The sequence below is a fragment of the Dermochelys coriacea genome, chromosome 6 (assembly GCF_009764565.3).
Source record: "Dermochelys coriacea isolate rDerCor1 chromosome 6, rDerCor1.pri.v4, whole genome shotgun sequence".
Taxonomy (NCBI): domain Eukaryota; kingdom Metazoa; phylum Chordata; order Testudines; family Dermochelyidae; genus Dermochelys; species Dermochelys coriacea.
In genome coordinates, this window is record NC_050073.1 from 5,782,142 (window position 1) to 5,809,533 (window position 27,392).

At 47.0% G+C, this 27,392-nt stretch overlaps 2 protein-coding genes across 5 annotated transcripts in view; one reads left to right on the plus strand and one right to left on the minus strand.

Moving 5' to 3' along the window:
* LOC119856883 (zinc finger protein 850-like) overlaps positions 1 to 20,879 on the plus strand; it is a 34,382-nt gene extending 13,503 nt beyond the window's left edge. The window contains exons 4-9 of the mRNA XM_043516119.1: positions 4,779 to 5,333; positions 5,547 to 5,837; positions 5,928 to 6,052; positions 17,650 to 17,722; positions 18,130 to 18,396; positions 19,330 to 20,879. Of these exons, the coding sequence (XP_043372054.1) occupies positions 4,779 to 5,333; positions 5,547 to 5,837; positions 5,928 to 6,052; positions 17,650 to 17,722; positions 18,130 to 18,396; positions 19,330 to 20,621 (2,603 nt within the window). The 3' untranslated portion in view covers positions 20,622 to 20,879. The remainder of the gene's footprint in view (positions 1 to 4,778; positions 5,334 to 5,546; positions 5,838 to 5,927; positions 6,053 to 17,649; positions 17,723 to 18,129; positions 18,397 to 19,329) is intronic.
* LOC119856525 (zinc finger protein 135-like) lies at positions 3,471 to 14,783 on the minus strand. 4 transcript variants are annotated; one of them, XM_038404118.2, is made up of 3 exons: positions 14,766 to 14,783; positions 13,247 to 13,352; positions 3,471 to 6,204 (listed from the first exon to the last, which is right to left on the minus strand). In XM_038404118.2, the coding sequence occupies exons 2-3, from the start codon at positions 13,317 to 13,319 to the stop codon at positions 4,835 to 4,837; spliced, it is 1,443 nt and encodes a 480-aa protein (XP_038260046.1). In that variant the 5' UTR covers positions 13,320 to 13,352; positions 14,766 to 14,783; the 3' UTR covers positions 3,471 to 4,834. The 4 variants fall into 4 exon arrangements, with proteins under 4 accessions (XP_038260046.1, XP_038260045.1, XP_038260048.1 ...); XM_038404117.2 differs by lacking the exon at positions 14,766 to 14,783 and adding an exon at positions 14,013 to 14,113; XM_038404120.2 differs by lacking the exon at positions 14,766 to 14,783 and adding an exon at positions 12,957 to 13,035 and having other exon boundaries at positions 13,247 to 14,091.
* Positions 20,880 to 27,392: the final 6,513 nt, after the last annotated feature.

The following is a 27,392-nucleotide window of genomic DNA, read 5'->3' on the forward strand; positions in this document are numbered from 1 at the left end:
CCATTCCAATGTGGGAAGGATCTGTTTGTGCTGAGGTTGGAAGGGAGCAGCTGAATCCAGTCTGGATGGATGCCAGGATGTTGCTAGAGGGAGGGGACAAGCTGTCCACATGTCAGACCCAGGAGACCAGTTATGATGTGTTGGGAACCTGAGCTGGAGATGCCCTGAGAATTCACAGCATCTGACAGCTCACTGTATGGATCACAACTGCACAGACATTCCTGTACTGCTTACTCCCATCCCTAGACTGGGAATAGAACCCAAGGTTCTGACTCTACCCCCTCACCACCACCACATTCTCTCAGTAGCTTTGACAGCATGGTCTAGCAGCAAGGACACTGGCCTGGGAATGAAACCTGCTGAGGGATTGTGAATCAGACTCTTTACACCTTTTTACATCTTTTTTAGTTCTTTTGGGAAATCAAATGACTGAGCAGCAGTTTGGAGAAAAGATGTCTGAGTTAAAATTGTTAAACAATAACAAAAACCACCAAAGAAAGAAAAACAAATAAAAACTCGACCCAGAACCAGGACAAAAATGCAGGGAACTGCTTATTGAAATGGCAAGTCTTATTAATGGACTAAAGAGAGAAAAATAGAAACACACATGTAACTGAATCAGACAGGATTTATGGCAAGGTGCAAACAAAAGAGGGACTGAAAACGATATTACAAAGGAAAAAAGTTTGGAAGAGGGTTTGGCAAGTAGAAAACATGAAAGCCTCCAAATGCAGCTTGGTAACATCCAAGTCCCACCTCCTCGTGAGATTAGGGTTGCCAATTTTGATTGGAAGTATTCTGGGAGGTTTCATCATGACATAATCTTTAATTAAAGATGAATCTTTAATTCCTGGAAACTCCAGGACAATCCTGGAAGAATGGCAACCCTACATCAGATGCTAGCAGTTGTTGCTAAACCCACAGATAAATATAACCTATGACGATTAGGTTATATTTAACCTGGTGAGGTTAATAACAAATATCCCTTAATTTGCTGCATCATTGTTAGAGTCCTTTAGTTAAAAGCAAAATTCATCCTCCAGGGCAGAGTTAAGGTCATGACTGCACATCCCTCCATTTCTGAGGGCACTGTTAGAATGCTGTAGCTAAAAGCGAATACCCCAGATATTTGGGAGTTTGGACTTAATACCTTCTGCCAAGATTTTCAGAAGTGACTAGAGATTTTAAGGCTGTGTGCGCCCCAGCTCAATACCTTAAAGGGGGCCTGATTTTGGGAGGAAAATGCTCAACCCTTTATTCAGAATCAAGCCCTTTTAAAGATGTCCCAAACCTTTTAGACCACAGAGGTCTAATCCTGAAAGAATCATAGCAATTATGGCTTTTATCAACACTTCACAAGAAGCAGCCAGGTTCTGGATGCATCTGTGAAGACGTTCTTAGGTGCCTCTAAAGTGGCACCTAATAAATATGGTTATGGAGGATTCAGGAAAGAAGAGTTTAACCCAAACATTGTCTAAATTGGGATTTGTGCTGAGTCCAGCTGCTTGTCATGTATCTGTCCCAATGTAAACCCCTAAGGAAGACTATGGAAATCATTACTTCTATTGGTGCAGGGGATGTCTTGAATCGGGGCAGATTTCCAGCATACAAAAGCTCTTGAAATCCCTCCAGAAATCTGATCTAGAACTGGTTAAAATGATGAAATTTTTCATCATGAAAAATTTCATTTTTTTGAGAAAGAAAGAAAGAAAGAAAGAAAGAAAGAAAGAAAGAAAGAAAGAAAGAAAGAAAGAAAGAAAAATGTATAAACATTTTATTTTCAAATCACAATTTCGGTCTGGATTTTCAAAGAAAAAAGTTTTCAATTTGGGGATTTTTGAGTTATTTTCTCTCCCCTCCTTTTTTCCTCACTGCAAATGATGGGTGAAAGTAGAAGTGAGACAGAAAGCGTGTTTGATGAGGGGAAAGCAAAGCAAAAAAATCCAATTTGAAATTAAACAAAAACGTGCATTTTGTAATCACCAGTCAAAATTTTTTGTTGAAAATAACATTTTCATGAGAAAAACTCCATTTTTCACTAAACTTCATTTTTTGCCAGGAATATGTTTTGCTTACAAAATATCAATTCACTCTAATTAATTTAATCCCATTGAATTTAGAAACCAAATTCTCTTCACCTCCTTTGAAAAATCCCAGCTGGGAAGTGTAACTCCTAACATCCAAATCCAAGTGGTGGAGTCCTAACAACAGTAGCTCAGTCTTTAACAAAAGACTTCCTGAAGGGCGGATTTAAGGTTATTAATGACTATTCATTAGGGATCTGGGGCAAAAATTGGGGATTGGTCCTGCTTTGAGCAAGGGGTTGGACTAGAAGACCTCCTGAGGTCCCTTCCAACCCTGATATTCTATGATTCTGTGATCCCTTAATTTGTGATACTATTTTTAGAATCCTGCAGTTAACAAAGCTTTTTGCCTGGGGAAAACAAACCTTTCCTTGGTTTTTATTGTTCATTTTTTGTTTTGTGTTTTAACAAATAAAACAAAAAGTGTAGGATGTTATTTCTAATCTTCCCTAAGTACAATTTTTAAGTGTTAGTTTTCTAAAAAACTAAATACATAAAAGTTTTGGGAAAAGAATGGAGGAAAATATTAATTTTCCTATTACATAATTGTGACAATACTCTGTCCTTGCCTCCGTGGGTCCTGCGTTTCCTGGCGGATTTCGCTAGCCTCAGAGGCTCACTGTGACCCTCCACATAACCCTTCTCTCTCTAGAGACAAGGGTCACAGTCTACTGAGCCACTTTCATCATAAGCCAGCAAGGGAGGGGAGGAGAAGTTATCCTTCCTTGCATAGTCTCTGTTGTCTCCCAGTCTCAGTGATTAATCAGGGGGCAAAGGTGGTGGGGGGAGCCCAGGCCCACCCTCTACTCCGGGTTCCAGCCCAGGGACCCTATTAGTATCAGCTATAGTAGCTGACCTTTTAGAAACATGACGTACAATTCCCTGGGCTACTTCCCCCACAGCAGCCCTCACTTCCTCAAGCTCCACTTCACCCTTACCTCAGGGCCTCCTTCCTTGTGCCTGATACGGTGTGTACTACTCAGCCTCTCCAACAGCACAACTTCCTCCCACAGCTCCTGACATGCCCACCCACCTGACTAACTGGGAGGCTTTTAACTAGTTTCAGCCAGCCCCTGATTGGCTACAGGTGTCCCAATCAACCTAGCCTTCTCCATGCCTTCTGGAAAGTTCTTAATTGGCCCCAGGTGTCTTAATTGACCTGGAGCAGCTGCCACTTCACTTATCCTGCTACCAGGGATTTGTTTAGCCTGGAACTAATATATCTATCTCCCACTACTTTTCTATAGCCATCTGGCCTTGCCCCGTCACACTATGTGTGTATATATATATATATATATATATATATATATATATATAAAACCAGGGAGGTTTCAAGCAAATAGGAGTGACACTTCCAAAAAGTCTTGAAAAGCAAGGAGCCAATTCCATTGTGATGTGGTGTTTATTCTTGTATATCCAACCCATGGGGTCTCAGTCCCCAAAGGTGATTGTTACAGGATCTGAAGGAATTTGGGCACATGACTCTCTTCCAAAGCCGATCAAATGTTGGTCTGTCCCATCCCCACCCCCACCTCCACCCCCCCCCTTTTTTTTTTGGACAAAACAGATTTTTTTTTCCCCCTAGAAATTTCCATTCCATGGAAAAGTTGGTGGGTTCATTGAAAAATACCTGGAAACTGTTTGGGTTTTGAGGGGGAGGGATAGCTCAGTGGTTTGAGCATTGGCCTGCTAAACCCAGGCTTGTGAGTTCAATCCTTGAGGGGACCATTTAGGAATCGGGGGCAAAAATTGGGGATTGGTCCTGCTTTGAGAAGGGGGTTGGACTAGATGACCTCCTGAGGTCCCTTCCAACCCTGATATTCTATGAACCCAAATTTTCTCACCTTTAGGTTTGTTGACAAAAACCCTGAACGTTTTCCACAAACATTTAGATGAAAAATTTCAAGGAAACGCATTTTTCCCAACCTTGTTTTCATTAAAAAATTTCATGGGGACAAACAAATCATTTCCTGACCAGCTCTCATCCATTAGACTCAATCCCAACCCAAATGCATGATCCCATGCTATCCTGAGCTAAAGGGGTAACTCCCTCAGCTGTGAGTGAGCAGTGGGATGTTGTAGTAGCCAGGGCTGTGCACTAGAGGGAGACATGGCCACAGGCATTAAACCAATGAATTACACCTGAGCCTTAGAATCCTGGCTATAAATTCAGCCTCTGGTGGATTCCTAAACCCTTCACAACTGTGAGACACATGAACAAATTCCACCAACTCCATTGGGATTGGAGTGGGTTCACAAATGCCTCCAAAATTTAACCCCACCAGCCTGGCCACTCTAAGCATTCAAAAATCATGAGTCAGTCCCCAGAATAAACATGGCTTAAAAACATCATGAGCCGTTGAAAATCATAAATGTAAGGGTCTGTTTAGTCATGATTCTGAGCCATTTGGAGTAATTTTCCCAGCTTTTCTCCCCAACCACGAGGATCAGAAAATGACTTTTTTTAAAAGCTGAGATTTTCCTATAGTCACATGACTTTTGGGGGGAAAATATCATCAACAATTTTGACTAAAAGAAAAAAAGTGTCTTGTTCCAGAACCAAATTGACTTAGTGAAACTGTTTTTCTTTCTGTCCCTTGATCAGCTCTAGCACTAAACCTACTCCCTGTCCCTCTCTAGTGGCTGGATAAAGGATTACAAGTCTGTATCACCCTCTTGGCCTGGTAACTCAAGCAACAGAGGAGTCCCGGGTTCAATCCCCACCCAGGGCAGCCTGGGACTGGAGGGGCTTAGTTGGCAGGTGGGGAGGGGAGTTCGTTATCACCATCGTCCACCACAATAATAGTGGCATGGAGCTTCTGGTGCTGCGCCAGCTGCGAGGGAAAGCAGAACCCTTTGCCGCATTGGTGGCAGCGGTGGGGCCGCTCCCCGGTGTGGATGGCCTGATGTTGCACCAGGTTGGAGCTCTGGGCAAAGGTACGGCCACACTGCCCACAGGCAAAGGGCCGCTCACCGCTATGGGTCAGTTGGTGCTTGCGCAGCACCTTGCCATCCGCGAAGCCCTTGCCGCATTGGTGGCAGCAGTAGGGCCGCTCCCCACTGTGCAGCCGCTGGTGCCTCAAGAAGCTGGAGCTATCACTGAAGGCCCGGCCACATTTGGGGCACTTGTATGGGCGCTCCCCAGTATGGGTGCGCAAGTGCTGCGTCAGGTTGGAGCTCTGGGCAAATGCCTTGCCGCATTGGTGGCAGTGGTGGGGTTTCTCACCAGTGTGGACTCGCTGATGCTGTGTGAGGTGTGAGCTCATGCTGAAAGTCTTCCCACACTCAGTGCACCGGAAGGGCCGCTCCCCGGTGTGGATCCTCAGGTGCTTGAGGAGTGGCGATCGGTCCACAAAGCCCTTGTGGCACTGGGGACAGCGGTGTGGGTTGTCAGGGCTGTGCAGCCGCTGGTGCTTGGCCAACTGGGAGTGCAGACAAAACCCCTTCCCGCACTGTGGGCAGATGAAAGGCTTCTCCGCCAGGTGGGTCTTCTGGTGCTGCGTCAGGTTGGAGCTCTGGCTGAACCCTTTGCCACACTGGTGGCAGCGGTGGGGTTTCTCGCCAGTGTGGGTGTACCGGTGCTCAATCAGATGTGCCCGACGGCTGAATGCCCTCCCACAGTCGGGGCAGCGGTAAGGTCGCTCCCCAGCATGGGTGCGTCGGTGCTGGGCCAGCCGGGAGCTGTCGGCGAAGCTGCGCCCACAGCTGGGGCAACAGTAGGGGCGCTCACCTGTGTGGGTACGGGCATGCTTGGTGAGCGACGAGCTGTCCACAAATCCTTTGCCACACTGGGAGCAGGTGTAGGGGCGCTCTCCCGTGTGGGTCCGGCCGTGCTTAACTAAGGACGAGCTGTCGGCGAAGCCTTTGCCGCAGTCGGCACAGCGGTAAGGGCGCTCACCCGTGTGCATGCGCCGGTGCTGCACCAGGTGCGAGGGCCAGGTGAAGGCTTTGCCACAGTCGGCACAGTTGTAGGGTTTCCCTGAGTTGCCAGTGGGGAGCGTCATTGGAAGCCATTCCTGGTTGGGGCTGGGGGACAACTCCCACTCGGACCCGCCTGACAGCGCCCCATCCTCCGGGCCAGGACTCCCCTCCTTGTCCCCGCTCTGCACCTCGTCGCCAGCTGGAACGACATGGAAACAGATCACCCCTCACTGGGCTGAAAAACCGTCTCCCAACCCACCCTCCAGAGATGGAGCTGGCTGGGAGCCAGTGTCCCAGCAGGACACGCAGGCTAGGAGAGGTATCATGGGCTGAAATCCAGAATGTGCTGGAGTCCAGAGTGCAGCTCCCATAGGGCTTATGAGGCATGCTTTTTTAACAGTCAGAGTAATCAACCATAGGGACAACCTACCAAGGGTTGTGGCGGATTCTCAATGACAAGATTTAAAGCAAGTGTGGAGGTTTTTCTAAAAGATCCGGCCTAGTTCAAACAGGAATTAACTCAGGGAAGTTCTCTGGCTTGTGTGATACAGCAGAACAGACTAGATAATCACAGTGGTCCCTTCTGGCCTTGGAATCCATGATTCCATGGGCTACAATGGGGCCAAGACTTCACCTGTAGATGTCAAGGCCAGAAGAGCCCATTGTGCCCATCCAGTACAGCCTGAGAACCCAGGCCAGAGAACTTCAACCAGTATCAAGATCCTTGGCTGTATAACTTCATAGATTCCAAGGCCACAAGAGACCATTGTGATCATCTAGTCTGACTTCCTGTGTAACACAGGCCAAAGACCTGCCCAAAAATCATTCCTTGGGCAGAGCTTTTAGAGAAGCATCTAAACTTAATTTTAAAACTGTCAGGGATGGAAAATCCATCACGACCCTAAGTAAATTGTTCCAATGGTTCATTACTCAGACAGACAGACAGCTGCAGCGGCACAGGAGCTAGCAAACAGAGCTCTAAACAGGGGAGTTTGAGTGGGAGTTTGCAAGGGGAGTTTGTATTGTGGTGCTTGTTTGGGGTTTGCTTTTGCTGGGGGGGGTGGTCTTTTTGGTGTGGCTTGTGTTTCCCAGATTAACAGGATTTAGGCGGGAAGGCGATGACAGATACAGAGGCAGCTGTGGGAGTGACTCCTGTAGTGGAAGACACATTGAGGACGACTGGATGTGGAAGCTGTGGTATGTACATGATCCTGGAGGGGGGAACCGGTAAGAGTTTTTTCTGCATGAAATGCCGTCTGATAGAGCTGATGGAGGAAAAGATCCAAGGTTTGGAGATGCAGGTGGAAAGTCTGGTTGAGTTTAGGAGGGGGTTTGAGCAGATGATGGAGCAAAGATATGAGGTATCTGAAGGGAAAAGCTCAGACTCACAGATGGAACCAGGGCTGGGGAATTTTGAGGAGAGACTGGATGAGGAAAGTGGTCAGTGGAAACACGTGACTCAAAGAACCAGGCAGAGAAAAAGACGGGCTAGTGAAGGAGAAATAGAGCTTAGGAACAGGTTTGCAGAGTTGGAAAATGAAGAAGGGGCTCAGCAGGTACTTGTTGAAGGTGGAAGGGTAAGGAAGAAGAGAAGAGAGTCTAGTCCTATAGAAAAAGGGGAAGAGTCAAGGGAGACTACACCAAATATGAGCCCCAGGAGGATACAGGATGGGTTGAAGAAGATTGTAAGGGAAAATAGGAATGGAAAGAACTTGCAGCCAGAGGGAACAGGGGAGAGACTGGAGAATAGCACTGTCACCAGGAAAAGGCAGGTCTATGTGATCGGGGACTCTTTATTGAGAAGAATAGACAGGCCTGTAACTAGAGCTGATCCTGAGAATAGAAGGGTGTGCTGTCTTCCGGGTGCTAAGATACGGGATGTAGACCTGAGGTTGAAAAGGATCCTAAAGGGAGCGGGAAAGAATCCCCTAATTATCCTTCATGTGGGAACAAATAATACGGCTAGATTCTCGCTGGAAAGTATTAAGGGAGACTATGCTAGGCTGGGGAAGACGCTTAAGGAAATTGAGGCTCAGGTGATCTTTAGCGGGATCCTTCCTGTTCCTAGAGAAGGGCAACAAAGGTGTGACAAGATTATGACTGTCAACAGATGGCTTAGGCAGTGGTGCTATAAGGAGGGCTTTGGGATGTATGGCCACTGGGAGGCATTCACGGACAGAGGTCAGTTCTCTCGGGATGGACTTCATCTCAGTAGGGAAGGAAATAGACTTCTAGGATCGAGGCTGGCACAACTGATAAAGAGAGCTTTAAACTAGGAATTGGGGGGAGATGGATGGGAGATGTCCAGAAAATCTCCACGCCAGATTTTAGCATTGAGAGGGAAGAAGATGAAGTAAGAATGGATACAGCCGTGGGTAGGAGAATGTATATAAGGAGTGAGGGCGGTGTGGATACTAGTCTAATAGGTTATACTGGCTGTAGAATGACTGTGCCTAATAGGGTACAAAATGTGAGCGAGGCCAAACAGCAAAAATTAAGATGTTTGTACACCAATGCGAGGAGTCTAGGTAACAAAATGGAGGAACTAGAGCTACTGGTGCAGGAAGTGAAACCAGATATTATAGGGATAACAGAAACATGGTGGAATAGTAGTCATGACTGGACTACAGGTATTGAAGGGTATGTGCTGTTTAGGAAAGACAGAAACAAAGGTAAAGGGGGTGGAGTAGCATTGTATATCAATGATGAGGTAGAATGTAAAGAAATAAGAAGCGATGCAATGGATAAGACAGAGTCCCTCTGGGCAAAAATTACATTGGGGAAGATAACTAGTAAAGCCTCTCCTACGATAGTGCTTGGGGTGTGCTATAGACCTCCGGGATCTAATTTGGATATGGATAAAGCCCTTTTTAATGTCTTTAATAAAGTAAATACTAATGGAAACTGCATGATCATGGGAGACTTTAACTTCCCAGATATAGACTGGAGGACCAGTGCTAGTAATAATAATAGGGCTCAGATTTTCCTAGATGCGATAGCTGATGGATTCCTTCATCAAGTAGTTGCTGAACCGACTAGAGGGGATGCCATTTTAGATTTAATTTTGGTGAGTAGCGAGGACCTCATAGAAGAAATGGTTGTAGGGGACAATATTGGCTCAAGTGATCATGAGCTAATTCAGTTCAAACTAAATGGAAGGATTAACAAAAATAAATCTGCAACTAGGGTTTTTGATTTCAAAAGGGGTGACTTTCAAAAATTAAGGAAATTAGTTAGGGAAGTGGATTGGACTGAAGAACTTATGGATCTAAAGGTAGAGGAGGCCTGGGATTACTTTAAATCAAAACTGCAGAAGCTATCGGAAGCCTGTATCCCAAGAAAGGGGAAAAAATTCATAGGAAGGAGTTGTAAACCAAGCTGGATGAGCAAGCATCTTAGAGAGGTGATTAAGAAGAAGCAGAAAGCATACAGGGAGTGGAAGATGGGAGGGATCAGCAAGGAAAGCTACCTAATTGAGGTCAGAACATGTAGGGATCAAGTGAGACAGGCTAAAAGTCGAGTAGAGTTGGACCTTGCAAAGGGAATTAAAACCAATAGTAAAAGGTTCTATAGCCATATAAATAAGAAGAAAACTAAAAAGGAAGAAGTGGGGCCGCTTAACACTGAGGATGGAGTGGAGGTTAAAGATAATCTAGGCATGGCCCAATATCTAAACAAATACTTTGCCTCAGTCTTTAATAAGGCTAAAGAGGATCTTGGGGATAATGGTAGCATGACAAATGGGAAGGAGGATATAGAGGTAGATATTACCATATCTGAGGTAGAAGCGAAACTCAAACAGCTTAATGGGACTAAATCGGGGGGCCCAGATAATCTTCATCCAAGAATATTAAAGGAATTGGCACCTGAAATTGCAAGCCCATTAGCAAGAATTTTTAATGAATCTGTAAACTCAGGAATAGTACTGAATGATTGGAGAATTGCTAATATAGTTCCTATTTTTAAGAAAGGAAAAAAAAGTGATCCAGTAACTACAGGCCAGTTAGTTTGACATCTGTAGTATGCAAGGTCCTGGAAAAAATTTTGAAGGAGAAATTAGTTAAGGACATTGAAGTCAATGGTAAATGGGACAAAATACAACATGGTTTTACAAAAGGTAGATCGTGCCAAACCAACCTAATCTCCTTTTTTGAAAAAGTAACAGATTTTTAGATAAAGGAAATGCAGTGGATCTAATTTACCTAGATTTCAGTAAGGCATTTGATACCGTGCCACATGGGGAATTATTAGTTAAATTGGAGAAGATGGGGATCAACATGAACATCAAAAGGTGGATAAGGAATTGGTTAAAGGGGAGACTGCAACGGGTCCTACTGAAAGGCGAACTGTCAGGTTGGAGAGAGGTTACCAGTGGAGTTCCTCAGGGATCGGTTTTGGGACCAATCTTATTTAATCTTTTTATTACTGACCTTGGGACAAAAAGTGGAAGTGTACTAATAAAGTTTGCAGATGATACAAAGCTGGGAGGTATTGGCAATTCGGAGAAGGATCGGGATATTATACAGGAGGATCTGGATTACCTTGTAAACTGGAGTAATAGTAATAGGATGAAATTTAATAGTGAGAAGTGTAAGGTTATGCATTTAGGGATTAATAACAAGAATTTTAGTTATAAGTTGGGGACGCATCAATTAGAAGTAACGGAAGAGGAGAAGGACCTTGGAGTATTGGTTGATCATAGGATGACTATGAGCTGCCAATGTGATATGGCTGTGAAAAAAGCTAATGCTGTTTTGGGATGCATCAGGAGAGGCATTTCCAGTAGGGATAAGGAGGTTTTAGTACCATTATACAAGGCACTGGTGAGACCTCACCTAGAATACTGTGTGCAGTTCTGGTCTCCCATGTTTAAAAAGGATGAATTCAAACTGGAGCAGGTACAGAGAAGGGCTACTAGGATGATCCGAGGAATGGAAAACTTGTCTTATGAAAGGAGACTTAAGGAGCTTGGCTTGTTTAGCCTAACTAAAAGAAGGTTGAGGGGAGATATGATTGCTCTCTATAAATATATCAGAGGGATAAATACAGGAGAGGGAGAGGAATTATTTCAGCTCAGCACCAATGTGGACACAAGAACAAATGGGTATAAACTGGCCACCAGGAAGTTTAGACTTGAAATCAGACGAAGGTTTTTAACCATCAGAGGAATGAAGTTTTGGAATAGCCTTCCAAGGGAAGCAGTGGGGGCAAAAGATCTATCTGTCTTTAAGATTCTACTCGATAAGAGGAGATGGTATGATGGGATAATGGGATTTTGGTAAGTAATTGATCTTTAAATATTCAGGGTAAATAGGCCAAATCCCCTGAGATGGGATATTAGATGGATGGGATCTGAGTTACTATAGAAAATTCTTTCCTGGGTATCTGGCTGGTGAATCTTGCCCATATGCTCAGGGTTTAGCTGATTGCCATATTTGGGGTCGGGAAGGAATTTTCCTCCAGGGCAGATTGGAGAGGCCCTGGAGGTTTTTCGCCTTCCTCTGTAGCATGGGGCATGGTTGACTTGAGGGAGGCTTCTCTGCTCCTTGAAGTCTTTGAACCATGATTTAAGGACTTCAATAGCTCAGACATGGGTGAGGTTTTTCATAGGAGTGGGTGGGTGAGATTCTGTGGCCTGCGCTGTGCAGAAGGTCGGACTAGATGATCAGAATGGTCCCTTCTGACCTTAGTATTTATGAATCTACTCTAAATGATAAAAATTTACACCTTCCTTCCAGCCTGAATTTGTCTAAGCTTCAACTTCCAACCACTGGATTGTGTTAGACCTTTCTCTATCCCAGTGTAGACTTATAGACTGTGGTCAAGTCACTCCTTAACCTTCTCTTTATTAAATTAAATAGATTGAGCTTCTGGAGTCTCTCACTGTAAGGCAGGTTTCCTAATCATTTAATCATTCTCCTGGGTCTTCTCTGAAACCCTCTCCAATTTTTAAGCATCCTTCTTGGATTGTGGACACCAGAACTGGACACAGAATTCTAAGAGCAAATGGACCAATGACAAATACAGAGATAAAATAACCTCTCTGCTTCTCTTAGAAATTCCCTTGTTTATGCATCCAAGGAGAGCACTAGCCCTTTTGGCCACAGCCAATGTTTACTAGAGGGGAATTAACCCCTAGGAATGGGGTGGATTCTCCAAAAGATGAGTACTTATGGGGTAGATGGGCAGAGAGATTAACGTGGATGGAGATAGCCTGACAGGGTTCTGAAACTCACCAGTGTAGCCCAGTTTGTGAGTTGTGTACACTTCTATAGCAATCACTGTTAGCATGATCTGCCAACCAAGAATTAATTTAAGGCCAGCAGGGCCCATCATAACCACCCAGTCCACCCTCCAATGGTTATTAGCCAAGATAGTTAGCTAGCCCCATGCTCAGGGTGTCCCTATACCTCTGACTGACAGAAGCTGGGAATGGACGACAGGGGATGGATCACTCAATAAGTTGCCCTGTTCTGTTCATTCCATCTGAAGCATCTGGCACCTGCCACTGTCGGAAGACAGGATACTGGGCAACATTGACCATTGGTCTGACCCAGTATGGCCATTCTTATGTTCTCCTGCCTAACCTAACTCCCCAGCGATTCCTTCCTCCACCCAGTAACTCCTGGTTGAATGACACATGCCTATTTAACTGGAGAAATTTGAGAAACATTTTGTTTGACAAATCTGAGAATTCACAAGGCACAAAAAGTTGGCTCCATTTTATAATAAGGCTCCATTTATAAATGATTCTTAGATGTCTTAAAGAATGGTGACTGAATAGATATAGTGTCCAGCAGCTCAATAAGCTACTTAAAACCATGGTGTATAATTATTATTACTATTAGTGTGATTTATTTGCATTACTGTAGCATTTAGGAGCCCAAGTGGTAGACCAAGACCTCATTGTCCTAAGCACTATACAAACACTGAACAAAATCATCTACACACCTTCTAGTGCTTATAATCATCCACCACATGTGCCTGTTCCATGCTTTCAACAGCTGGGCCTCGTTGATTAACACTTTACCTGCCATTTATAAATCGTTATATAAAGTGAGTCTGAAAAAACAAATCCATCCAGTGTGTCTCAGATTACTTATCCATCTGGAGTCACAACTGACCCCGTCACATTGATGTGGCAGCTGTTGGTTCCCGTGCTGAACTGGATGAGATGAGGCAGGACTGGATGGGCTCACTGTATCTTGGGGAGCCAGGGTTAGTTAGGAAGTGTCTCTCACCTGTGCCTGCAGGGACGTGGCTGTCACTGGAGCACCGAGGATCCAGCGTGCACGGCTCTACCTCTGGCTCCATCTGGGACTCACGGCTGGTCTGGGAAATCCAGCCCTGAGGACAGAAAAGAGGGGAGACCAGGGCTGGGTTAAACAGCTGTTACAAAGGTCGCTCTGTGAGTTTGAACTTCTTGCCTGGAGGGACATATGATGGCGGGACATGGCAAAAAGGGCCAGGAGACCCGTGGGCACAGCATGGGGGGGGGGTCCTGAAGACAAAACATCTGGGTGAAAGAAGTGCTAAGGTGACAGGCAATGGGGATCAAAGGGAGGGATCTTTGCTGCCTGCTGCAGTTAGGCCCAAAACAGATGTGGCCAGGTCAAGGAGAGAGGTCCTCCCTGGGCCGAGCTACTGCCTCTGGGAGAGGTACCTAAACGACGTCCCTTCCACTGCTGTAGGAAGCGCCTCTGCTCCGGAGTGCCCAGGACAGCACCGTCCCTGTGCCCCTGTAGTGTGGACATGCCCCGAGCTCCAAGCGCAGCCAGACTCCGCAGCAGGGGCTGGAACAGAGACGCCTCCCGCGGGGACCCTGCGCGCTAAGCCGGGAGCCCCGGGAGCGGGGCAGGCTGTAGCTGCCACGGGACCAGCGGGCTGGGAGCGGGGAATCTCTCTGCTCCCAGCCACAGGGCAGCTCCGATCCCCCGGCCCTGCGGCCGCTTCCTCCGGGCAGCGATTTCCTCCCTCCCGCCCCGGAGCCGCGTCTCCCCCGCTCACCGGGGACTCGCCCTGCGCCCACACAGGCCGGGAGCCGGGCTGGGGACCCAAGTGTCGGCCGGGGCTGGCACAGGAAGGTCCCTCTAGTTATTACATCCCCATGCTGGGCCGGCTCCTCCTGCTCTGATCTGGGGTGAGGAACTCGGTGGGTTTAACCCATCCCTCCCCGGACGGCAAGGCAGCGGTTTTCTCTCCCTCTCGGGCCTCCGGCAGCCTGCGGGAGTGAGCGGCTGGGTCCACACAGGGTGTCAAGTGGCTCATCAACGTGGGTGCCAACCTCAGGGCAGAGTGATGCAAACCAGGGCACAGACCCCAAACGGGTTGTGTGTTGTATAACACAGATTTCACCAACCAAGTATCAGATGTGAACTCCTCAAGCACTAGAATAACTGCTTTAACTGAACATAAGCTTTCGTGAGCTACAGCTCACTTCATCGGATGCATTTGGTGGGAAAAAATTTTTTTTTTCCACCAAATGCATCCGATGAAGTGAGCTGTAGCTCACGAAAGCTCATGCTCTAATAAATTTGTTAGTCTCTAAGGTGCCACAAGTACTCCTTTTCTTTTTGCGAATACAGACTAACACGGCTGCTACTCTGAAACCTGCTTTAACTGGAGTCACTGGCAGTTGCCGTGGGCACACTGTCTAGCTTGCCACCCCGGGCAAACCTGCTTTTGTGCGAGATGGTCCCTTACCCCAAAAATCACAACAATATTCAGGTTACTCGCAGTCCCAAAGGACCAGTCACTTACCCCAGGTCAATGGCATCTTAGATCTTCCCCCAAAGATAACACTTGTGGCCAATCCTTTAATTAACTAAAGATTTATTAACTAAAAAAAGGAAACAAGAGAGTTATTCGCAAAGTTAAAGCAAGTAACTTACACACACAAATGAGTTACAGTCTTAGGTTCCAAAAGGTAATGAAATCTGTGGTAATGTGCAAGCACTATAAATCCTCTGGAGCTAAGCAGCTTGCTTAAACTCAGTAATATTGCCCTCTCTGCATTCCAAGCAGCAGAGTGACGGACAATTTCTTCTTGAGGGGGATCTGATTCCCTTTCCCCAGGGTTCAAACCCTGCTGGGACAAGCGCATGTCCCCTTTTTGTGAGGAAAACAATCAACAAAGTATTTTGGTTCCACTCCACAATGGTTTGTCTGGTGTCTATGGGCCTTCTTTTGTTGGGCAGGAGGTAACACCTCTTCTGGTAAATGAGTATCGCACAGGTGGTAATGCTTGTCTCCTGACTGTGAGGGTTTCCAGTTTCATAGCAAACACTGGTTTCAGAGTAGCAGCCGTGTTAGTCTGTATTCGCAAAAAGAAAAAGAGTACTTGTGGCACCTTAGAGACTAACAAATTTATTAGAGCATAAGCTTTCGTATACTTATTCATCATCCGATGAAGTGAGCTGTAGCTCACGAAAGCTTATGCTCTAATAAATTTGTTAGTCTCTAAGGTGCCACAAGTACTCCTTTATAGCAAACACTTTAATAGTTACAGAGCAAACACTTACATATTACCTTATAACAGAAGATACAGATATTATAATTGAGATCAATGCCTGCAGCAGCTCACAAGCATTTTATAAAGTCCAAACACAGAACACATTTCTATGAAGCTAATATATATTTTAACAATGCTAACACACAGGTGAACCGGTCTGGTTTCCAGCTATGCATCATTCAGTGAGGCCTAGGGGCCTTGGCATGAGCTGGCACCTTGTTTATTGGTGTCACAGCACTGTTCTCACAAAAGTCTATTGGGGGAAATCCCAGGGAAGTGAGAGCAGCATTTGGGCTTTGATGGCAAAGCAAAGCTCTCCCACCATTGGAGAAGGGTTCAGAGAAGAGCTACAGGAGCTATTTGAGGTCTGGAAAACCTGCTCTATAGTTAAGATTATATTTTTATTGGTAAATGCCAATAAATGTCAGTTTCACCATCCACACACACCCATAGATGAAAAACAATTTCCGCTGTAATAATAAAAATTTACAGATAGATAAAGCAAGAAACATGCTGCTTGAGAACTAGAGTTTGATTTAAGGCTACATACCTTGTTTTATTTTGACATGTGACATTGACCATTAGTGTTTTAGTAAATATAAAGCTTTAACTTTTTTAATCTCGAGGTCTACCATCATTAAATAATTATTGTCTGACATCTCCCCACCACCACCACCACACTGTTGGACCCCCTATAATTTCCCACAACTGTGAAAATTTATATAAATATTGAAAAAATTGCTTCAAACCAAACTGATGTGATCCATCAACATTATTTTAAAGAATAAAATTCTGCCATGCCTGCCAAATGTGAGGTACCAAAGGAGTTCAATGGCTTTAGTTTATTTGAGAGAAGGTTAAGAGGTGATGTGATCCCAGTGTAAGCACTGACATGGAGGGGATGGCTGAGAGCAGAGGGCTCTTTATCCTCTAGTCTTGGCAGAGCATGATCCACTGGCTGGGAGCAGAAGGGAGACAAATTGAGGCTGTGAATTAGGGGGCAGTGTTTATCTAGGAGGGGAATGAACTACTGGGAGAGCTCCCCTAGGGATGGGATGAATTCTCCACCCCTGGGAGTCTGTCAGTGGAGATGGGGCATCTCTCTTTTAAAGCTCCGCTCCAGCTCAGCCAGGAGTTACGGGCCAGAGGCAGGAATCCTGGGGGAGATTCTCTGGCCTGGGTTAGGCAGGAGCCTGACCCAGATGGGCACAATGGGCCCTTCTGGCCGTGAGCTCCATGACTCTAAATCCAAGCTGTTATAAACAACTGTAGAGCGGGAGGCAGAGGTTACCCACAGAATACACCAGGAGTATAAGAGGGATCTAGTCTCTCAGGTGTTGAGGGAGAAACTTCCAGTCCACATGTAGAGGCTGCAATGAGATTTGGCCAGAGGAATAGCGGAAAGACAGACAATAGGCTGAAAGGCTAGGACAGAGAGAAGGCCTGAAGGGTGGCAAGATAATTCTGGGGAATTTTTGCCTAACACAGAGATGTCAAAGATGCCCCAGGGTCAGATCCTTTGCTGGTGTAAATCAGTGTCACCTCAATGGAGTGTTGCCGATTTACATCAGTTGGGGATCTGCCCCCATTAGGGTGACCAGATGTCCCGATTTTATAGGGACAGTCCCAAAATTCAGAGCCTGTTTCTTATATAATCACAGGTTTCAGAGTAGCAGCCGTGTTAGTCTGTATTCGCAAAAAGAAAAGGAGTACTTGTGGCACCTTAGAGACTAACAAATTTATTAGAGCATAAGCTTTCGTGAGCTACAGCTCACTTCATCGGATGCATTTCATCGGATCCGAAAGCTTATGCTCTAATAAATTTGTTAGTCTCTAAGGTGCCACAAGTACTCCTTTTCTTTTTGTTTCTTATATAGGTGCCTATTACCCTGCACCCTTTATCCCAATTTTTCACACTTGCTCTCTGGTCACCCAAGCCCCCACTGAGCCCAGTGGAAATGGGGCCAGTTTACACCAGTGGGGGATCTGCCACATTTCTCACGCTGTATTTAGTGGCTCATGCAGCATCCTGGCTGGGGTGGGAAGGGTTAAGCCCAGTGACTCCTGTGTCTGCCTCTTCACAGAGCAGAGAGCTGGGACGGGGACAGGATAACGGAGGGACCTTCCTGACAGCGCGGTCCCCAGGTCCCCAGGTCTGGGCCGCGTGTGAGCAGCGGGGTCTGGGGGGGGATCGCCCCAGCCGGGCGCTGAGTGCGGGGTGCCGGGCTGCAGCGAGAGGCGGCACCCGGGGAGAGAGGCAGGAAATCGCTGCCCGGGAGAAGCCGCTGCAGGGAGGAGGGGACCGGACTGGAGAGACCCCCCGCTCCCCCAGCCAGCTCCGGGGCAGTACGGGCTGGGAACGGGGCTGGGGAGCATCGGCAGAGCTGTGCCTGGGGGAGGCTCCGACAGACCCAGCCTGGCTCTAGCCAAGGCTACTGGCCTCTCTCTCCCCCCCCCCCCGGCCCTCCCAGCGCCCCCTGCTGGCCCTGGGGATTGAGCGCGGGTCTGTGCTCCCCTCCCCCGGCTCTGGGGCATATTCCCTGCAGTCTCCCCTCTCCCCCCGTGGGTCCTCCCAGAGCCTGGCTCCATGGTGACCTGTTCCGCTCCTCCCCAGGTCACGGTGCATGCCGGTGAAGGTTGAACAAGTGGTCTGGGAGAAGATGGCATCCCCTGGGGCATTATGGGAATCTCCTGGTTCCCAGCTGGACCAGCCGCAGCTCCATCCAGAATGTGTATCCCAGGAGGAGGAGGGAAAGGGTGAACCTGCAAGACCCCACTATGAGCTGCTTTCTATCCCCAAAGAGAAGCCCCAAGCTCTCCAGGAAACAGGACACCAACGCGAGCTTCTTTGTGACATAAAGGAGGAACCTCTTGAAATGGGTAACAAATCACTTCTCCATCCCCTGCCCTTACTGCATATCTGTGCATCGCCCAGCATGATGGGTCCCTGATCTCGGTTGCTGTGTGTCTGTGTAGCACCCCGCATGATGGATCCCTGATCTCAGTCACTGTGTCTGTGCAGCGCCCGGCATGATGAACCCCTGATCTCAGTCACTGGGTGTCTGGGCAGCACCTGGCATGACGGGGCCCTGATCTCAGTCGCTGTGTGTCTGTGCAGCACCTGGCGTGACGGGGCCCTGATCTCAGTCGCTGTGTGTCTGTGCAGCACCTGGCGTGACGGGGCCCTGATCTCAGTCGCTGTGTGTCTGGGCATCACCCAACATGATGGGGCCCTGATCTCAGTCACTGTGTGTCTGTGCAGCATCCGGCATGATGGGGCTCTGCTCTCAGTCAGTGAGTATCTGTGCAGCGCCCGGCGCGCTGATCTTGGTCCCTCTGCCTCACCCACCCCACCGATCTCAGTCACTCTGTGTCCCTGCTGTGTCCAGCCTCCCAATCTCACTTCCTGGGTGCCTGTGCACCACCCAGCATGACAGGGCCCCACTCTCTGTCACTCTGTCTGTGCAGTGCCCAGCCCAACGGGGCCCTGCACATGTGTCTATCCATGTTATTTATCTGGCCTCACCCGTGCCAGGTCTGAGCATCTGAGAGTCATTTGTGAGTTTAGCCACACACACCCCCTGTGAGGCTGGGAAGGATCACGCTAAAAGTGGGGAACTGAGGCCCAGAGAGTTTCACCCAGCCTCCCTCAGGAAGTTAGTTTCAGAGCAGGAAATTGAACGCAGATCTCCTGACTCCCCGTCCAGTGCCCTAAGCCCTGCACCATCCCCATTCGTAGGTGCCCCTGCCGTAGATGTTATAACAACAGACTGACTCAGACTGACTCTCATCTGGATTGTCTCTTCATTCCAGCTGTTGACAGGAAGTTGAGCATGGAAGGTGCCAACACTGCCCCCTCTGCCCTCAGCTCCCTGTGCCCATTCTCCCTCTGGGAGAACCTGACAGACTCCACTGGCTATGGGGACAAAGTACTCAGGGATCCCACTGCTAACCCCCAGCAGGACAAGAAGCCCTTCCGGTGCAACAAAGAAGAGGTGTTTGAAGATCCCACCCTTGCCCCTCAGCTGGATGGGGTACTTGGAGATCTCACCTCTGCCCCCCAGCCAGCCGAGAAGCCATTCCGGTGCAGCGAGTGCGACAAGACCTTTGGGCAGAGCTCCCACTTGCTGCAGCACCAGATCACGCATACCGGGGACCGCCCCTACCAGTGCCCTGACTGCGGCAAGCGCTTCAGCTGGAGCTCAGCCCTGTGCCAGCACCAGCGCATTCACCGTGGGGAACGCCCCTACCAGTGTGCTGACTGCGGCAAGCGCTTTGCCCAGAGCTCCAACCTGACCACGCACCGGCGCACCCACACGGGCGAGAAGCCCTACCGCTGCCCACAGTGCGGCCGCAGTTTCAGCCAGAATGCCAACCTGCTGACCCACCAGCGGGTGCACGCAGGAGTCAAGCGCCACGAGTGCCCCCAGTGCGGACGGGTCTTTGTGGAGCGCTCATCGCTGCTCAAGCACCAAGGCGTGCACCAGGCGGAGAAGCCATACCAGTGCCCTGAGTGCGGGCGCAGCTTCACACAGGGCTCCACACTGGCCCAGCACCTTCGCATCCACACTGGTGAGAAACCATACCGATGCGGTGAGTGCGGGAAGTGCTTTGGGCAGAGCTCAGCCCTGGCCCAGCACCGCCGGGCCCACACAGGTGAGAGATCCTACCACTGCCACCAATGCGGCAAAGCTTTCAGCCAGAGCTCCAATCTCATCACTCACCAGGCCTCACACACCGGTGAGCGGCCCTACAAGTGCCCAGACTGCGGGCGCGCCTTTGGGCGCAGCGCCCATCTGGTTACCCACCAGCGCACCCACACTGGGGAGCGACCCTACCGCTGCCACCAATGCGGCAAGGGCTTCAGCCAGAGCTCCACCTACATCCAGCACCAGACCACCCACACCGGTGAGCGTCCATACAAGTGCCCGCAGTGTGGCAAGGCCTTCAGCCAGAACTCCAACCTGCTCACCCACCAGCGCATCCACACCGGTGAAAAACCTTACCGCTGCCACCAATGCGGCAAGAGCTTCCGGCAGAGCTCAGGCTATCTCCAGCACCAAAGGACCCACACAGCCTTGCAGCCCTCCACCACACCCACGTAACAGTGCTCGCCGTGGGGACTATGGGTCTAACATCACACGCCTCCAATGTTTGTGCTAACTCAGAAACATGATGGGAATTACAAACCACAATATGTTGCCCGGGCAGCAGAGGGTTACACACAGTTGGACATGCACCTGCCTCTCCTGCTAGGGGTAAAGCAGCGACACAGTGGACTCATAGATGGATCTGGACTGAACACGGGTTTTCCATTTCATCGGAAATTCTATGATGGCATGGGGGGGACATCCATTCCAAAACAGAATGAAAAGAAACAAATTCAAAACTTTCCAAAAAACAAAATCTGTGGGGGAAGGGAAGGGAACATCTAGTGTTGATCAAAACAATTTGTTCTGGGTTAGACTTTCTCATTTTTTATTATATACCATAATATACAATTTAAAAAATATATGTAATACGCAATTTAAAAAATTGAAAAGAAACATCATTTGGAAATGGGAAATCAAAATGTTCCGCTAAAGGTCAAAGCATTTTGTTCCAGTTTTTTTTCCTAAATGAAATTTCATTGAAATTGATGTATTTCCACTCAATGAAATGGCAGTTTCAATGAAATGGCATTTTCTGATGGAGACATATGTCATCACAAAAGTTCCAATCGGCTCTTTTCAATAAAGGCTATATATTGCCCAGCCAACACAACCTGTGGTTGCACCCAGTCAGACGTGCACTGGGAACATCAAACAGATGTTTTTGTGCTGTATTATCCCACAATCCACTTAGAACTCACTCCCCAACTAGATTCATTTCTCTCGATTTCTGAGGGGTCTTTAATCTCACAGACAAAGGCAGAAAGAGATCCGCTAGCTGGGAGCTTCCCCAGGCAGAATTGCATTGGGAGAGCAAAAACTTTTAATCCAGGGGAAGGCTGGAATCAAAACATTTAAACTATTCAGTCATTGAGTTCGGGTCACTAGTAATAGCCTATGTCTCTTAGATCTCAGCTTGCAGATGTAACAAGGCAAAGAGTATAGTCTGCTAAACCAGATTCCCAGCTGGCATAAATCAGGTATATCCCCAACAGAGTCAATGGGGCCAGATCCCCAGCTGGTGTCAATTGTCAGTAGCTTCATTAGAGTCAATGGCCCAGATCCCCAGCTGGAGTAAATTGGCCATAGCTCCACAGGGGAGATCTTGTCAGGCTGCTTGGAGATTTGAATGCTCACAGGGATGTGAAGGAGGCTGTGAGTTAGAGTCACACATCCTATATTTGTGTTGTGGATAACAAATCGGTTAACCCCTACCATGCTCTGATCTGTGGAGGCTGTATTGAGATGACTGGCTGTGATGGAAATGTTGTATTCCCAATATTTGTACTTTTAAAATTTGTTTTGTGAGGTTGTTTTTTCTGGAACTTTCAAATAAATTGAAGGAAAAACTCAAAACAAAATACCAGTTTTTCCATAGCATTGTCATGGTTTGTCATTGTAATCAACTTCTCAACTTTGTAAAGTGCCCAGGATCAAGGAATATTGACATGACATGAAATTCCAAATCACATATGTTTTATTAACATTAACACAGTTGTACAAACACACAAAGTTAGGTTGAAGTCCAATGAATTCCCATCTATGAACAAAAAAGAAAAGGAGTACTTGTGGCACCTTAGAGACTAACAAATTTATTTGAGCATAAGCTTTCGTGAGCTACAGCTCACTTCATCGGATGCATTCGGTGGAAAAATTGCATCTGATGAAGTGAGCTATAGTTCACGAAAGCTTATGCTCAAATAAATTTGTTAATTTCTAAGGTGCCACAAGTACTCCTTTTCTTTTTTGCGAATACAGACTAACACAGCTGCTACTCTGAAACATCTACGAACAATAACCCACATCTTCAATGGCTGAAAAGGTGGGACTTATTGTTTGTCTTCAAGTACAAGCTTGTGTTGTAGGTGGAGCTTAGGAAGGGCACCACCTGTTGCTCCCCAGTAGGCCCCCTGCTGTGCATCTGACTGTTGCTATGGGACCCCGCATGCCATGCTGACCCTAACTTGGCTCGTGGGCAGGGTCCAGGAGCACATGCAGTGGCATGAATCAGGAAAGAAGGCAGATGCAGCCACCCCAGCATGGTTGCCCGACCCTTGAGCCTGGCCTACTTTCAGGGGCCCACACAATACACAGCCTGGAGGGCAATGGGAGTGGTGCTTAGCCCAGTAACCCAGTGTGGTGCTAGGGAGCGCTGCAGAGAGTGGGATGGGTATTCAGTAGGGGGCATTGTGATGCAAGGAGTGGAGTGGGAGCTCAGTAAGGGGTGCTGTGCTGCAGGGAGCAGGTGGGGGGGCTCTGTAGTGGGCATCATGATGCAGGGAGCAGGGAAGGGTCCTCTTACGCTTTCTCAATTCTGGGAATTCTCTGATTCCTATGGCCCCTCTTTGGATGCAGGATTCATCTTCAATGCCCGTCCCAAAGCTCCATCTGGCTGTGACATCCCCCAGGGGCGAGTGACAGGAGAGAAACACCATTTTTCACTTCACTCTTTCCTTTTGTCTCACACAGAATTTTTACCAGACAACATTGGTTTCCTTTTTCAGTTTAAGGTAATGAACCAATACAATCAATTTGTATTCTGGCCCAGGGACCCTCTATCCTTTGATGACTCGGCGGGGGGGGGGGTCCTTCTACCAGTCCAATATCTGCATTACTGGCAGCACAAGGCAAGCAATTATTTACATACTGCTCTATATCAGTCCTCATATTTGGCCACCAGCTGCTGCTTGCAGCCTCCATGTCTAGATGTCCATTATTATGGATTAGGGTTATCACTTCAGATCTTATTTCAGTTGGGAGAACCCATACTGGCACATTTTGGTAGCTAAAATGAATCCTGTATTACGCAGCCAAATTTTCCACCCTTGATATTCCCCTTTAGCTACAAGCCTTTTTATTGCTGGATCTTTTTTTCTGTAGGGATATTAGACCTATTTGTTCTGTTTTATCCCCTTCTACTACTGCTACTGGAACTAACTGGAATTACGGTTGCCATAATGTCCCCTCGTTAGCTCCTTCCTTAGCTTCCTCACCTGCACTGTTATTCCACTGAGCCTCCTCAGTCTTTCTTATGACCCCTTACCTTTCCCATTTGTACTGGCTGTTCTCTCTGCTGTGCTAAATTCCAAATGTAAGGCAATTTCTTGGCATGTGCAATAGGCTTGTTACCTGCTGATCTCATTTCTCTTTTCTGCCACTGGGACATCTAGTCTACTACAGTTCTTAGTACCCACTCAGAATCTGTAAAAAGACCTACTTTTAAAAAATCGATTTGTGGATTTTCCGATGCTACCGCTATTGCCCCTATTTCAGCTGCTTGTCCTGAGTGAGGTATACACTGTCCCTTAAAAACAATCCATCAGCTACACTTACTGCAGCATATCCTATGTAATGCTTTCCTTCATTATAGTAGCTAGACCCATCCACAAACCAAACTACATCCACCTTTTCTGCTATGTCCCCTTACACTGCTCCACCTTGGAACAATAAGGGTTCCTTTGGAGGGATTTCAGGCAGGGGGCATGTGTGCTGTTCCCCTTCAGTCATGAGACCATATGGGACTGGGAACAAGACTAGCATTTTTTTCTATATTTGCATTCTTATTGAATAATGCCAGCGTCCACTTGGCATATTGGGGGCTAAAAACAGGACCATCATTAATCTGCCCTGTTAACACATACTTTACTCAAGAGTGGGGTGTTTTAAGAAGCACTGGGGATAATCCTACCAGATATTCCCAGTGTTATAAAGGGATTAATGCTAACACTATGCATTGTTAATGCTCCAGATTAATGCTAACACTTCTTTTTTGCGCAGGGTAAATTCTCATTTCACCTCACTTAAAATTTTAGAGGCATATGCCACTGGTCGAAGTCCTGTTCCTTGATCCTGGCTAAACACTGCACTCGTGTCTATGTCTGTGGTCGCTAACTGAAGCACAAAGGATTGTTCCACCTCTGGATATGCTAGCACTGCATCTTGTGCTAGCGCTTGCTTTAGTTGCATGATGGTTTCCCATTGCTCTAATCCCCATTTCCACTCTGGTCTTTTTAAGCAATTTGTACAATGGAGCATCTTTTTCTGCACAGCCTTCAATAAAATCCCTAGAGAAGTTAGTTATGCCCCCAAAAGATCTTAAGGCAGAGACATTTGTGGGAGCTGTTAATGTTTGCAATAATTCCACCCTCTGTCTATCTGGTGACCTCCCTTCTTATCCAAATGTAACTCCTAGATAATTTACTTGCTGCTGACACATTTGAGCCTTCCCTGGAATGACCTAAATCCCAGTCTCTTTTATTTTCTGTAAGACCTGAACTAATATCTCCATGTCCTCCTCCCTAGTTTTAGTATTAAAAAGTATGTTATCTTCATAGGATATAATGCTATCCTTCCTAGGCATTTCATCCCACATCCTAATCACATGCATATGACAAATAGCTGTGGAGTTAAGGGAACCATGCAGGACTCTAGTAAATACAAACTGTCATCTCTGGAATCTAAATGCAAACTTATATCATGAATCCTGATGCAGGGGAATGGCAAAGAAACTATTTGCTATAACCAGGACTGCAGACCATTGAGTCCCTCCTGCTATACATGCTATTACCACTTTGCCAGGCACTTTGCCACTACCGGGGCAGTTGTACACATCACTCTGTTAAGTGGTCTAAAATCTGTTGTTAACCTCCACGTTTTTCCATCTGCTTTTTAAAAAGGCCAAACCGAACAGCAGAGCACAAATAATGCAGCTACTATAACTCCCTGATCTAAGAGTCCATATATAGTCTCGGTTAGACTAGCTTCTGCTTCCTTGCGGTACTTGTACTGTTTTTGAGAGGAAGGGTCAAGTCCAGTAATAAGAACCTCCTCCTCAAGTTTTCCATATTCAATTTTACTAATAGCCCAAACTTCTTTATGCCTTTGGGCTATTTCTAATATCTCTACAGGCCATTCAGACCATTTTATTTCTTCAGCAGCCATAAGGGCAGCTAACTGGTACCCAGCTTCAATAGTGCTTGATCTTTCTAAGAAGTTTAATTGATCTGGGGGCATTTCCCACAATACCTTATTTACTAAATCCACTACTATGTGGGGGTATTTTAACATATCCATTTCTGTAATACCATTGTCATCTAAATCCATTAGACCAGAGGTTCTCAAATTGTGGTTCGCGGACGAGCTCCATTCAGGTGGTCTGTGGATATTTCCCTCTAAGGTGCGCACCTGGGCGGCTGCACACGAGAAAATGAAGGGCCACCTACCTAATTAGTGGAACTGTGCAGGCATGGCTCCACTAATGAGGTGCCTGGACCCTGGAGAAGATGCACATGTAAGGTGAGGTGGTGGCTTTGGAGGCAATAGGGGGTAGGTGGGAGGGGGCAGTGGGGTGAGAAGGGGGGTAGGGGGAGTTTGGGACATGCAGGGCTGCGGTGGCCAGAAAAAGAGGCGACTTTCCCCAGCTCTAGGGCTGCAGCTGCCGGGCTGCCAGCTCCTTCCTAGCCTCAGCTCAGTGGCTGCCATGGCAGGGGAGACCCGCCTCCTTCCCAGTCCCAGCTCGGGGACTGCCATGGCGGGGGAGAGAGAGCATATCCATCACATTAGAAAGGTAAGACTCCTGATATTAAAATAGGAGTTGTTATTTGTAGAACAAAAAAACATTAATTATTATTAAAGTTTTTTTTATGTAGTGCTTTTATCCAAAGCGCTTTACAACAGTTAGCTAATGGTACAAACAACATTTGGAAAGATCATTAAGTGGTCCGCCAAGACCCTCGGGGATTTTCAAGTGGTCCGCAAAAAAAAAAATTGAGAACCACTGCATTAGACCAAATTGCCCTATTCCCTGTCTTGTTCCCAGCTGAAACTGGACTGGAGGGCTACGCAGAACTTTACTTTGCCTCATTAAATATCTGTAACATTTCCACTGTTGCTGGGGGTTCTTAGTTCGAATTAATGAATAAGTGGCATATGTATCTACTAACATCGTTTGTCCGAACGCTCCCTTATTAACCACCACATGAACTGTGGATCTTCGCCAGGTATCCTGATCTAAATGTGCCACCAAGCCAGCAGGATCTTGTGCTGATACTGTGAAAACAGGGGTGTCCAGCCTCCCTATGCTATTTTCTTGGAAGGCAGGGGAGCTGTGGGTGTAGCTTTTTCGTGGTATGCCAGCCTTTGAAGCAGTTTTGCAGTGGGTGGCCTCTCCGTTTGGTCCCTGTTCTCATACTTCAACAATAATTTCCAAACTAAACTCCTCAATGAGTCAGGGGTTCTCCACTGTCTCCTACTAAAATTTCTACCTTTATTGTCCTCTTTATCTTGCTTTCCCCCATTCTGTCTACCTTGCTGGCTGCCAAAGGGTGCAGAGCACCCACTAATTTTTCCCTATGGGTGATCCAGCCCCGGAGCACACACGGAGTCAGCGCCTATGGTCTGTGTTAAACAGTAGCTCTCAGCACATCAGCCTCCACTCTTAGACCAGCCATTTCTTTGTCCCTTGCTACCTTGTCTTCCTCTAGCTTCTGTAATTTTAAACCATACTTCTTTTCTCTCGCTATTTCTTTCTCCTCTAATTCCTGCATCCTTATCCTCAGACTATTTACTTCTTTATTTAATACTGCAGCTACCATTTGCAAACCTGTCTGGAGCTCTTGATTGCTTTCATAGTTGATATGCACCAGGTCCGATAAAAGCACCACACTTCCAAGGTCTCCATATTTTAAAACAAAATCCTTTAGCTCTTTTCCTAATACCATGTCTTTT

Coding starts and splice junctions, on each gene's coding strand:
- LOC119856525 (XM_038404118.2), bottom strand. CDS start 13,319: ATGGAGCCAGAGGTAGAGCCGTGCACGCTGGATCCTCGGTGCTCCAGT. Junction 6,205..13,246: donor CCACGTCCCTGCAGGCACAG/GTGAGAGACACT, acceptor ATGTCGTTCCAG/CTGGCGACGAGGTGCAGAGC.